Source organism: Artemia franciscana, chromosome 7 (assembly GCF_032884065.1).
Source record: "Artemia franciscana chromosome 7, ASM3288406v1, whole genome shotgun sequence".
Taxonomy (NCBI): domain Eukaryota; kingdom Metazoa; phylum Arthropoda; class Branchiopoda; order Anostraca; family Artemiidae; genus Artemia; species Artemia franciscana.
Window position 1 is genome coordinate 29065738 of NC_088869.1, and position 13612 is coordinate 29079349.

The 13612-nt window shown below is 34.4% G+C and overlaps 1 protein-coding gene across 2 annotated transcripts in view; it reads right to left on the reverse strand.

Annotated features, from left to right (window-relative positions):
* Positions 1–13612, reverse strand: part of LOC136029124 (BTB/POZ domain-containing protein 9-like) — a 46286-nt gene that overhangs the window by 20416 nt on the left and 12258 nt on the right. Inside the window, exons 1-4 of one of the 2 annotated variants that reach the window (XM_065707201.1) lie at positions 12846–12936; positions 8278–8508; positions 2732–3002; positions 917–1133 (exon numbers count right to left, since the gene is read on the reverse strand). In XM_065707201.1, the coding sequence (XP_065563273.1) occupies positions 917–1133; positions 2732–3002; positions 8278–8508; positions 12846–12893 (767 nt within the window). In that variant the 5' untranslated portion in view covers positions 12894–12936. Of the gene's footprint in view, positions 1–916; positions 1134–2731; positions 3003–8277; positions 8509–12845; positions 12937–13612 lie in introns of those variants that run through there. The other variant, XM_065707200.1, reaches the window with a different exon arrangement.

Here is a 13612-nt window from a genome sequence, read left to right on the forward strand (position 1 = left end):
ATTGAGCACTGTATACAAATATGTACTGAAACAACTGACTATGAACAACTGACAAGAACATTCAGCTCATTGAATACGAAGTACGCAACTAAGTCTGCGACCTTCATAATAGAATAAAACTCTCATTGTTTTCTTTTTTATAATTTTTCTTTCAAAATTATTAAAAAACTTCATTACAACTACTATGAAAATACATTTAATCCATGAATATTTGTCAACATTCGAACTCCATAGTTTTAATTCTGAGGTCAGATGGAGGTAGTCTAAAATAAATTCAACAAGACTAAATGAAAATCACAACTAAACCTACGACCTTAATATACAAAAATGTCGTAATTTTTTAATTATTTCTAAACTTTAATTTTATGAAAATTAAAAAAAAAAGATTATAATATTTACAATTACAAAAAAATTATCCTTGAAGTTTACCAACATTAAAGATCAGTAGTTTAAATCGCAGACAAAAGATATGTAAAATATATGCCCAATGGACTAATATTATAATGTTATGACAAGGGGTAATTGTATTATGCTTGCCATCATGATAGCATTGCACGTTGGAAAACATTGTAGTCATATTTGTTAAGCAATCAATTTAGGTTATTTTCAATTTTCTCGAATTTTCTTTTGTAAAGGCTAAATGTTCTGTATAAGCATTATTTTAACACGAAGCGTTCATAAGAGCATTTTTGGAAGAGAAAGAAGTCAGAACAGTATAGATTTAGAACATAACCAGAACACAACCAGATCCTAATAGAACCTAACCAAAACACAAGCAATGAATTTATCAGCTTCTAAATAATTGCTCAGTATGACATTTGTATCATATTCCATTTTTTTGTGGCTTGAATAGTCTAGCCGTCAAATGGAAGTTGCCCAAATTTAAGAAAGTAAACTTCAAGTGAAGACTTCTTACCTTAAATCTCTATCCCAAAGTAGCATTTTAAAGTGATTCAATATATGAGGGGCTCCAAGTTTTATTTTAATACCCTTCGTGCCTTCCTCAATGGGGTGCCGAGTATAGCCTCTCTCTGAGTCATAATTACAGATATCACCATCTAACAGTGCTGACTTCATTTCACCTTCTTCAACAGTTGCCCCGTACCGAGAAGTGGCAACATTTTCCTCTGGTTCTTCAAAAAAAATAAAAAATCATGTATATATATATACATATATATATATATATATATATATATATATATATATATATATATATATATATATATATATATATATATATATATATATATATATATATATATATATATATATATATATATATATATATATATATATATATATATATATATATACATATATATACATATATATACATATATATACATATATATATAGAAAATCTATTTTTCATTCAAGTATTATCATTTATAAAAACTGGAGATTTTTTTGCGCACATCACTTCTCCCTTTGTCGTTAACTTCAAACGGGAGAAATTTAGTGCTTCCCAGATTACGCAACATACATCTGCAAAACTATCTTAAGTAATAGTCGTGACATTTTCGAGCTATTTTCGTAGATGTATCTTCCGTAATGTGCAAAGCAACAATTTTTGTTTGTATTAAATTTCACCTTAGATCTTTGAGAAGACCATGAGAAGAACTTGACTTTTTGTAAAACTGATTTTGACACTTTGTTTAAATATACATAATTAGTCTTACAAAAGTGTAAAAAGTGTACAGTGTTGTTTTTTCTCTTCTAAAAATGATAAATATTTCGATTTCTCGAATCGTCACTACATACAAGAAAGGTGAAATATGCGAATGTTAATCATGCTGAAAAAACTGATCTATAAATTTGTAGTTTAAATTTAGTTTAACTATTCTAAAGATCACTTTTTTCGTCACTATTTTTCATTCATGATTCAATTTCTCTCAGAAGTAGAAAAAACTGATACCTCAAGAAAACTTTCGAAACTTAAATTGCCAATTTTTGAAGTAGCCTATTTAGTTCATTACAGTAATCTTTTGATTATACGAATCAATGAATGACTTATCATTAACCTTTCAATATATTTGACATAAATACGTGTAGAAAAAAAATTGTTTTAGAAAAAAAGAAAAATATCAAATGGAATTCGACGATTCGTTTACCACAGAGTGGGCTAATCTCGTACGCTGGGATCATCCCAGAGCGGAGTCAAATCGCCACGGTGTTAACTATCAGTATATTAAACAACATTCAAAATTTATGCGCTCACTAATGCGTGAGCACATATGTTCCGTGTGACTTTGGAGTCACACTGAGACAGCCTGAGAGCAATGTTCCCCAAACCTGCTAACTTCTTTCAGCTTCTGCTCCCCAACAAAGCCGAATATAATATACCAAAGGTTTGATACAAGACAATCGTTACTCAGTTAATGGGATGATAGATAGGTATCACATATTTATCAAAGTACCGAAATTACCCAGTAGTATTCAAAGCCACTCAGCACCTGATATTTATCGACCAAACTAAAAGAAGATCTCGAAAACTGTCGTTTTGAACCCAACATCGTAGCAAATCATCCAATTAGACAACCCAAAGATATAGAGAGACAAAATCTGTCATATTACCACAATAGCTGCAATGCACAGCATAACCTGACGCCCCAATTTGATCAATAACTAAGAGATGCCGAAAGATAATCATTGGACTCGAAGTGGTAACTGTTATCCAGTAAGAGTAAAACAAGACGATTATTCTTGTCGTAATCAGATCGTAAATACTTACGAATAATGCCACGGCGTCTCAGGTCAGTTTCCTTGACAGTTTCCTTTTGTAGCATAGCATCTAGTATCATATCAGGAGAAACAAGGCCCGAGGCCCGTACGATATTGAGAAGATCGAGTCTCGTCATCAACGGGAAGCGCACTGATTCTAGTATGGTTGGAATATTATTTCTTTCCGCAGGGTTAGCTCTGGCCCATTCACATACTGAATTGAATATTTCAACTTCTGATGCGTAAAAAGAGTCTCGGGAAAAGATTGACTTCAATGATTCCTAAAAAAAGAATACACATAAATAAAAGAAAGAGAGAGAGAGAGGGGGGGGGGGGAACGATAGAAAGAAAATATCCACATATCTTAAGTTTTTAAAGACTGGGACAATTTCTACGACCAAAATCGCCAATCGTAATGATCGGGAAAACTCAGCTTTCAATAAAGCTGCCTATGGCTTCCGAGAAGGTGACTTATTTGTGAACAGTTTGGATTCTAAACATGAAGTGTTTTTAGTTCAAAGTTTTTGGTTTATTTGGTCACTAATTTGGTTTCGTTAAATTTTCTCTTTTAAATATTTTGTTTTCTTTTTCTGTTGGTCCTTATGGTCTTATCAAACATTTCGTGGCAACGAACTGTAAGTAAGGAGTGACCCAGCTCAATAGTAACTGAAACTCTAAAAAATGGAACTTTGATACCAATAGATACATCAAAAGAATCGGATGCTGATTTTAAATATATAAGTTTCATCAAGTTTAGTCATACCCATCAAAAGTTTTGAGCCTGAAAAAATTTGCTTTATTTTCGAAAAAAGGGGGAAGCACCCCCTAAAAGTCCTAGAGTCTTACTGAAAATCACACCATAAGATTCAGCGTATCAGACAACTATATTGTAGAGGTTTCAAGCTCCTATCTGCAAACATGTAGAATTTCACATTTTTTGCCAGAAGACAGATCACGGATGCGTGTTTATTTGTTTTTTGTTTTTTTTCCAGGGGTGATTGTATCGACCCAGCAGTCCTAGAATGTCGCGAAAGGAATCATTCGAACGGAAATTAAAAGTTTTAGTGCCCTTTATAAGTGACCAACGAAATTGGAGGGCAACTAGGCCCCTTCCCACACTCTTTTTTCCCAAAGTCATCGGGTTAAAATTTTGAGATAGCCATTTTGTTCAGCATAGTAAAAAAATCTAGTAACTATGTCTCTGAGGACGACTTAATCCCGCAAAGTCCCCGGGGGAAGGGCTGCAAGTTATGAACTTAGCCCATTGTTTACATATAGTATTGGTTATTGGGACGTATAGAGATGTTTTCAGGGGATATTTTTTTTTGGTCGGGTGGAGTGGGGTTGGGGGAGAGGGTTACGTGGGAGGATCTTTCCATGGAGGAATTTTTCAAGGGGGCGTTGGATTTCCCAACATTATTTAAAAAAGGATCAGAAATTAAATAAATAAAACAAGTCTTTTCAACTGAAAGTAAGGAGCAACATTAAAACCTAAAACGAACAGAAATAATTACGTATATGAGGGGGTTCGTCCCCTCGTCAGTACCTCGCTGTTTACGCAAAAGTATTTTTATTAACTTTAAAACAGCTATTTATTCTAATTAAACGACCATTGTGATTCTCATATTACGTATATGAAGGAGTTCGCCACCTCGTCAATATTTGCTCTTTACGCTAAAGTTTGAATTTTTTTAAATGATGGCCGATATAAACAATAGCTTGATTGTGTTATTTTTTCGGCCAATCTTAGCATTTAATTTTATCTTAAGCAACTTCATAACTACGATTTTTATGTAATAATAAACCAAAGATATTGTATGTCTTCGGCTTGTGGTTGTTAAAAAACAAACAAAAAACAAGTTTTTTCAAACTAAAAGTAAGGAACAACATTACAACTTAAAACGAACATAAATTACTACGTATATGAGGGAGTTATATATCTTTTCTTTCATTCATTCATTCCAGTCATTTAGAATTGCTCAATTTGCGACTTTCCTTTTCATAAAAATAGTTTCGACCTCTTTGGCTGTTTTGTTACTATGCCTTGCAAAATTAGTTCCAGAAACATGGCTAATTTTAGTTTCGTGGGAGAATCTGTCAATGGAAAATTTTCTCGTGAGGGAAGGGAATGTTCCATGGGGGCGTGGAAGCTGGATTTCGCAACATTATTTAAAAAGCGATCAGCAATTAAATAAAAAACACAAATGAAAGAAAGAAGCAACATTAAAACTTAAAACGAACAGAAAATAGTGCGGATATGAGGGGGGGGGGGGTGCCTCTCCTCAACAACTAACTCGTACGCTAAAGTTTCTTTTTCAACTTTTAAAAGAGGTTATTATTCTAATTAATCAACCTTTGAGATTCAGGAATCATTCTTAAATAGCTGGAACAAAAATCAAACTTAGGTTATTATAAGGTTATCATTAGTATAAAAAAAGTTAAATTAATAAGCAAATTTTGTTTTAATTATTCATGTAAAGTCAGCCAAATTAAAAACCTGCATTAATTTAAAAACGTTCAGCAACGAAATAAAAAAAAAACAAGTTCTTTTAACTGAAAGTTAGGAGCGACATCAAAAATGAAATTCATCAGGAACAGAAATTATGCTTGACTCTTTCTCACAACTCTACTTTTTAAAACATTAAAAAACCTTAGCTTAAAGAGTAGGGCGTTGAGGAGGGGACAACCCCTTTTATATATGAAATAATTTCTGTTCATTTTAATTTCTGTTTAGTTTTGATGTCACTCCTTGTTCTCAGTTGAAAAAAATTGTTTTTTCGTCCTAGACAGAAAAAATAATCGTCCTAACAAAAAAAAATGTTAGGACGATTTTGTTATATTCTTACTTCTCAGTCTTGTCAAGGATTGTCTACAGTGGAATAGCTTGTTGGAGTTTAAAATACCTTGTTGGTCTCCCTTCATCGTGGGTAGGGAGTTGTCAAGTTTAACATTCTTTTTGAGTGGGTAAAAACCAAGCTTTTTATAGAATCTGATAGCTTTCGACAGTTGAAATAATTCAATAGCTTATAATGAATATTTTCCTGTTATGTTAGCATATTACATTCAAATAGGCGATGAACAATGTTTAATTGCTAATATGCAAAATCGGCAACGGTGGGGAAGAGCCTGCTGGATTAAGGATTTAGAAGGAAAAGATTGGAAAATTTAGGTCAGTAGAGCTTGCTTGGGTTAGGTGATAAATGTTGTAAGATTTATTATTATTATTATAATTATTTTTTATTATTATTAATATTATTTTGTATCTTAATCAGTCTTTTAATGGCCCTAAAAAAGATTATGAATATTGGGTGTGTAAGCTGAGCCGTCCTAGTCGAGTGGTTAGCGCTCCAGACTTGAAATCCTGAAGACAGAGGTTCGTTTCCTAGTGTCCCTGATTATTTGGCTTGGGAGAGGAGTCAATGGTGTTACTCTGTAAGTTCAACCAGAGTCGATTCAGCTCTAAATGGGTACCTAGAGAAATTTAGGGGAAAAATACGGGAGATATCGCATGATTTGCCCCCAACCGTGCATTGCACTCCCGGCCAAAGGCATCGAATCTGGAGACCGGTACCAGTGCAACGCAGACCAGGCATTATGCGATTTTTTTCCATTTAGAGGTGGGTCGACTCTGGCTGAGCTTACAGACACGCCGCTGGCCCTCGTTCCAAACCAAATAACCAGCAATCCGGACTCGTGCATGCTGGTTGTCAAAAGAGCGTATCTCAGGAACAACTTAGGATATTAAGTTAGTATTTTCAGGGATACTACCACCACCACTACTACTATTACAATTAATACTTCTTTTGTAGCTACTACTAATGTTGAGGGTATAAAGCTGAAAATTTCATGAGGTACTGAGGGGTATTTTGAAATAAATCGAAAGAGACTGTGCATACCGGTTGTCAAAATGCCGCATCATCAGCATCTTAGGAACGGCTTGATGTAATAAGTTGAAACTTCCAGGGCGTGATAAGGGGAATGTTCAACTAAACAAAGGGCAAAATGTGCATATAACTACTGCCGTTAATACTACTACTACTACTACTAATACAACTAAGCTACTACTAATACTACTACTAGTAGTATTATGCCTCTTATTACTACTAAAGCTAAGGGTATAAAGGTGAAAATTTCTGGAAATATCGAGAGGAAGGTTGAACTAAATTTAAACACACTCTGTGCATGTAGGTTGTCAAAAGGGCGTACCTTAGGAATTGCTTAGGGTAATAAGTTAAAACTTTAAGGGAATAACGAGGGGGTAGTAAATTGACCAAAAAAGGTGATGTATGCACGCTACTACTACTACTGCTAATACCACAACTACAACTTCTATTGTGACTATAACTAACGCTAAAATATTAAGTTGAAAATTTCAGGAAATGTTCTGTCAGTTTAAAATTGTTGAATTGAATATTGCAGTAGCTAGATTAATAGCTCAACACAATGAAATAGTGAATATGACTGCCCAGAAGTGGTATTCTGTATTATTTCAGTAGTCCCTGCCTCTTTTTTTTGAATTGTTTATTTCGTGTTTTGTGCTATTTTTACTTATGTTGTTGTTGTTGTATGTTTTCCTTTTTTCGTCTCTCGTTTTTGCTCCGTCTTGTTCAAAAATTTGTATTTTTGTATGTCTGTGTCATGATCTTATATCATGCAGTAATTTTTAAATTTGTTACTAAATGATTTATTTTTATCCATAAATGTCGTTGCTATGACAAGATTTAGTGCAGAAATCGATTTCTTCTTCTTCCTGTGCTTTTCTTTTTTTTTGTGCTTTTTTCCCTCTACTCTGTCTTATCATGTTATAGAATGATAAGCATGCAATAAATAAATAAATAGATAAATAAATATATATGTATATATATATATATATATATATATATATATATATATATATATATATATATATGCTTTGTAAATATAATAAAAAAAGGTTTAAGTGCTCCCGGCTGTGTGCATCAATTAATGAAAAGCATTTATATTTGATACTTTGTATTGGGAAGATTGGCTGGGTTGATAATTTTAGGTGCTGACTTGAGCAAAAGCTCCATCAGAAATGTAGTTCAGTCCCACTGTCTTTACTGCCAAAAAAACTTTAGGGATTTAACTTAGGAATAAAAGAAGAAAAAGAAGTTGTCTTAAAATTGGGATGGAAAGAGGTCATAAAAAAGAGTAAAAGGACGTAACGACGATCATGGAAGAAGTAAGTATTAAGACTTTGAATAATGTAAGTAGTATAATAATATAATAATGTAATAAAAATAATATAATAATATAATAATGTAATAATATAATAATGTAAGTAGTTTGAATAATGTAATAATGTAAGAAGTATTCACAGTCCTGTTGGTGATGATACTGATATAAAAGCAGTCTTGTTACTCATAGTTCGAATGTGAACATTTCTAGTAGCCTTAATAAAACTTCTCATCTTATAACAAAGATTGGACCCCATCCCCTTCCCTCTTTTTCCTAATTCATAAAATTTACTGAGTCTTTCTATGAAAATACTAACACAATAGGTTACTTTCTGAAAAGAATATATGGAATACCAACCGGCGAGAGCTCTTTGAAAGATTCCTGCCTCATAATATCTGTTGCCCTACCATCAATAAATCGAAGAGCAGCATTAGCCAAGCTTTCTAAACTGAACAAGACCGCTGTGTCGTATATACTACAAACATTTTCCAGAGATAGATTTGTCTTCAAATTTTCACATATTGCCAACTCCAAGTCGCCAACAGAATATTTATGAGAAAGACCAAGAATTTCTAGCAGCAATTCTTCCTAAAATAAGAAACAAAAAAAATTAAATGGATAAATAAACAGAACTTCCAAAAATAAGAATTAAGAAGCAGTTATGGCTACTATATACCAAAACATTAAGCAGATCAAATTAAACGTAAGTACAAACTGTCCTTTCGCAGGGAATAATGGGATGGCGCTGTGAGCGATATGAAATAGATGACCCTGTCATCTCAGTTTAGCTTGTTTTGGGCTAGTTTTTCCGAGTTTCCTGCAGTAATGGTGTAAGTAACCAAGACTTAGTGTTTCTGACCCTGCTTAGTGCTGTTGTCATACAAATTAAATACGAGAAGATCACCTTATTTGAACTTTATTCACCTTGCTTCGTGGTGGCGCCATCTATATTTTATAACTTACTGCAATTTGCACTTCTAAAGGCACCACCAAATGTCTCTACCACAGTCAAAACATCTATCAAACGCTTTCATCGCGAGAGACGTGAAGGTCGACTCAAAAAGGGGAAGAAGGTACTAGCGTCATTTTCAACTAGGACCAAGACTAAAGCAATACCACGTAGACCGAGTTCCCTAGTACCAGTAAATTGGTTTCCTGCTCATGAAACGCCACCTGTGCTCACTCCTTGGTACAGTGAACCGGTTGTGATTAGCGATTGTGACGAAACACCACCTTCTCTACGTCCTCAGTGTTTTTCAGCTAAACAAAAGCTGCCAAATATACTCGTGCGTAACGTGTGTTCCTGGAACAATAAATCGACGAACTCGAAGTTATAATCAAGCAGAACAACGTCTGAATCGCAATAATAAGTGAATGCTGGGAAATTACTTCTGAGTCAGCGCGCGTTAAAGGCTCCACTGATTACCTTAATACTCGTCACGACTGTGGCCTGGATCGTCGTGGAGGCGGCGTAGGACTTTACTTTGATATGATCTACCGTCAAAGCTGTTAAGCGATCTATTTGACTTTGATCATCAGATATTGGGGACAGAATGTAAATCAACACATTTTTCAAGAAGATTTTCGTGTTTGATAGTCGCTTCTGTCTATTACCTTGAAAATGGAGTGCCAGAAACTGGAAAGAACTTATTGAGCACATACAGTTTTTCGTATGTTTTGATGTTTTCGTATTGAGCACATACAGTTTTTCGTACATACAGTTTTTCGCACACAAAATGCGCCAAAAGCATGCCTCTCCTGCCTTTGTGATTGCTAGTGACTTTAACCAAACAAACAAACAATGGGTTTCCAGTGTCTTGGATTTGTGGCAAGTTGTCGCACTACCAACCTATCAGAGTGGCAGCATACTTGACTTGATCTTAACGAACCTTACAGACTTCTATGATGCACCGCGGTCCCAAGGACCCCTCCAGAATTCCGGTCAGTTCATAATTTTCTGGGAAGAAGAGTCAGAAAAAGATATGTATATCAAATTCATTATAATATGGAAAATCCCCCCTATCATATGTAAAATAATAATAGTATTTTTGAATTTGAAAAGTAGTATGTCGAATACCAAATTAAACAAACTGTTCCATACCAAGTTGAGAGAGTTTATTGGAAAAAGAGATTTTATAATTTCAGATGTTGGTTAGTTGACAAAATTTATAATTAACTAGCCTATTAATTCAACAGCCAGAAAATGTGAATAATATAAACAGAAGTAACTGTCAATTATTTGAATTGAGAGGTTTTTAATTTCAGTAAGCGTGAAAAGTATCAAGAGGGCCTTGGAAGGGGGGGGGGGCAATTCATGCCTAAAAGATTTACAAGAGTGCAAACTTCTTGAAGTTTCTTTGTGATCAGATGAATACTAGCAATGTATACAGGATACACATACAGACATACATTCAGTTTATTTATATGGATAGAAGATAAAAAAAATAATTTATTTTTGCCATCTTTACCAGAGTACAATTTTGTTATTGAGGAAAAAACGAAGGAAAGGAACACAGTTCTTGCAAAGAAAAATACAGTAATACTTTTTACTGTAATCTGTTCACAATTCAGTATCTGTTTGTTGCTTTATTTTATTATTAACAGTTCAGTCCTCAATAGCTATAGACATTTGTGTTGCGAGAGCAACACTTTGTTTTTTTTTTTCTATGCCGCTGATCTCGGCTTATTCCTGGAAACTGGTAAGGGTCTAACCTGTGCGGTTTTTACGAAAAGTGTGAACCTCAGGCCGGATTGATGAATATGACACTACATTTTGGAAAGCTCTGCAGAACTCTTGTCCTGGGCCAAAAATGATGGTTTTGCTTGTCCACGAGCCGGAGCCTATGGTATGCGAAGTGAAGTGGTGTTATATAGCCTATGTCAGAGAGGAGTATCTGAAGTTGTGCAGCCAAGCTTTCGTTTCATCAAACCATGTTTCTGCTTTCGAGTGGAAAGCTCCGTTCTAGCAGGCAAGCAGGCAGGCACCACTTTCAAATTGAAAATGGACTAAAATATATAAGTGTTAAATATATGCGGCAGTTACCCGGCCCCACAGCCAATATATCTTCTTTGAGTGATAAATAAAAAAATTTACAGAAGCAAAAAAGCGGCATTTTCCCACGGGTCCGAAAGTGCTGCCGTGATTTCGGCTGGGTTTATCATTTGTTTTTCGGACTTGGGATTGAGGTAGAGAAATGTTATCAGATGTACCTCTTAAACTTTAAAAGTTATGTCATTACTAAACAAATTGGAGCTTATCCTTCGCTCCTTTCTAAGTGGTGACGTTAAAAAGTTGGCCAACGGCAAAAAAATCGACTTCTGAACTAAGACAGATGGAATTTTTTTCGAAGGCAATCGATAGCTCTTGATGAGCTGATCAAATTATATGCCATTCATTTTTTCGTACACAAATTCCTTCATGAGATATACTAGTTTTAAAGTTTCAAGGGGTAGACAACTTCAATAGTAGGGTACACACTGAAACCAAAAATAGGCCGATACCAATTGTGAGACAAGTAGAGGACTTGTAAACAACAGTCGGCTGTTAGACCATAATCATCTTCGGCAATAAGGGGTTTGCAACTTTGGCTGGTTGGTGTACCTATTATTTGTTTCCGGTGTATTTGATGGTAAGACCAATTTGGTTCCAATGGTAAGACATGCAGGGGACTTGCACGTAATAATCGTCTGTTAGGCTACAATCATCTTCAGTGAAGAGGGGTTTGTAACTTTTGCTACTTGGTGTAGTCTACCCATACTCACTGTAACCTAGAATTAAGTATTTACGCAACGGGTACAAACGATAACGTAATAAAATGAGGTAGTTTCGTAATAATTAGTGTCACCTATGGTATTTTAATCATGAAAAGTTACGGTTAGCTTTATAATACCAACTAGATTATATAGGATATTGTTCCAAGTTTTCATCCGTCACGATGTCTACGATTGAAAAGGATAAAGTTCAACTGGCTGCAAAGTCAATTTAGTCCCTTCTTTCGATATTCTTTTGTTATTGTTGTTTTTTTCAAGGCTGAGGAATAGCCTTTAATCATATAATTACTGATCGCGTTCTTCTTTGAACATAACGTTTTAAAAGCTTCGATAAGCTGACAACTTCAGCGTTTAGCCGATAGCAAAAAAACAAAACCAAAGTGTTGCTCTCGCAACACTTTATTCGGCGAAGCCGGAGAAAGGTTGCCGCAACACTTCACGTTGCTCAGGCAACGTAGGTCTAGTCTAAATTCAATTGTAGCATAATATTAAAATTACATCTCAATTAAATCTAATCTAAAGGTATTGTAAGCTAAAACTGAAAAGCTCTGAGCAAGTTCTTTAAAAAGACATTCAACGGAAAGATACATTTTTGTGCCATTTTTCTAGAATGCACCTTCAATGGAAGAGTGTAGAAGCCTCTTGTGTACCAGTCTGATCAAAGCTATCATAAAAGCGGAGGTAAATACTATTAAAAGTAAAAACAGAACAAAATATACATTTTGTGCCATTTTTCTAGAATGCACCTTCAATGGAAGAGGGTAGAAGCCTCTTGTGTACCAGTCTGATCAAAGCTATCATAAAAGTGGAGGTAAACACTATTAAAAGTAAAAACAGAACAAAATGGTCAATATGAAATAAAAACCTAGAAAAGAATATCCAATGTGTAGCAATGAAAAGAAAAATTGTGCATGTAATTAAGCATTGTTGCGTAATGGATAAAAATTCTTCATGTGAATGTGAGCCACATCTTTGCATGTGAATTTTTTTAAGTTTTACAGAAAAAAGGAGGAAAATTCGAAAAATAGATTCATCGGAGGATTTAAATTTTAGGAAACGAATCATCTTGAATACGATATTTCTTTAATATCTTGAAATGCTGGAGGGGTACACCCATCCAAAATTGACAGTTACGGGTAAAAGTAAAGATTTACCTTTTTAAGCAGATTTTGGACTCGATTATCAACATGTTCTCTAGGCATTTTCAAGTTTTTTTTTGTGCAAGATAATAAAAGGAACTAACTGGTCATTCAATAAAAAAAGGAGGAAGGCGTTTATCTACCGATGAGTCGAAAACAAACATCTTTTCTGATAAGATGAATCTGGCTGTTTGATTGACAGACATTCTGTATCTGTTATAGAATTTATGACAAGCAAATTTTGTGTTCTATTTATATATGACGCATAATACTCTAGAAACTTTATAGATATAATCTGAAAAAGTGCATTCAGCCCAGAAACATAAAGGAGATGTTTTTTTTTGGTATTGTAAGAGTTTCTCGGCTCCTCGAATGGAATTGTAAGCCTACTTCTTCCCTGGGTTAAACCCTAGGCTAAGTTTATTCACTTCATTACTCGGTGGCTGCTCACCAATTCGCTCCTCCCACTTCACCCTTAGGTTAGAAAAGCATAGAGACTTTTATTGTAATAAGATTTTGAATTTTGAAGACTTTATTTTTTTTGGTAAAAGGGGCTCCCCTCAAAAACAGATCAAATATAGCTCATTATGCTCCCGTTTATGTCTAATATAGTTGTTTAAAAATTTATGATGATTTGTGAAATAATCTTTCCTCCAACAAAATATATCGAAACACATGCTTTCATTGTGTTGCGAGAGCAACACTTTGGTTTTGTCCTGTTTTTTTTTTCCTATGCCGCCGATCTCGGCTTATTCTTGGAAAATGGTAAGGGTCTAACCTAT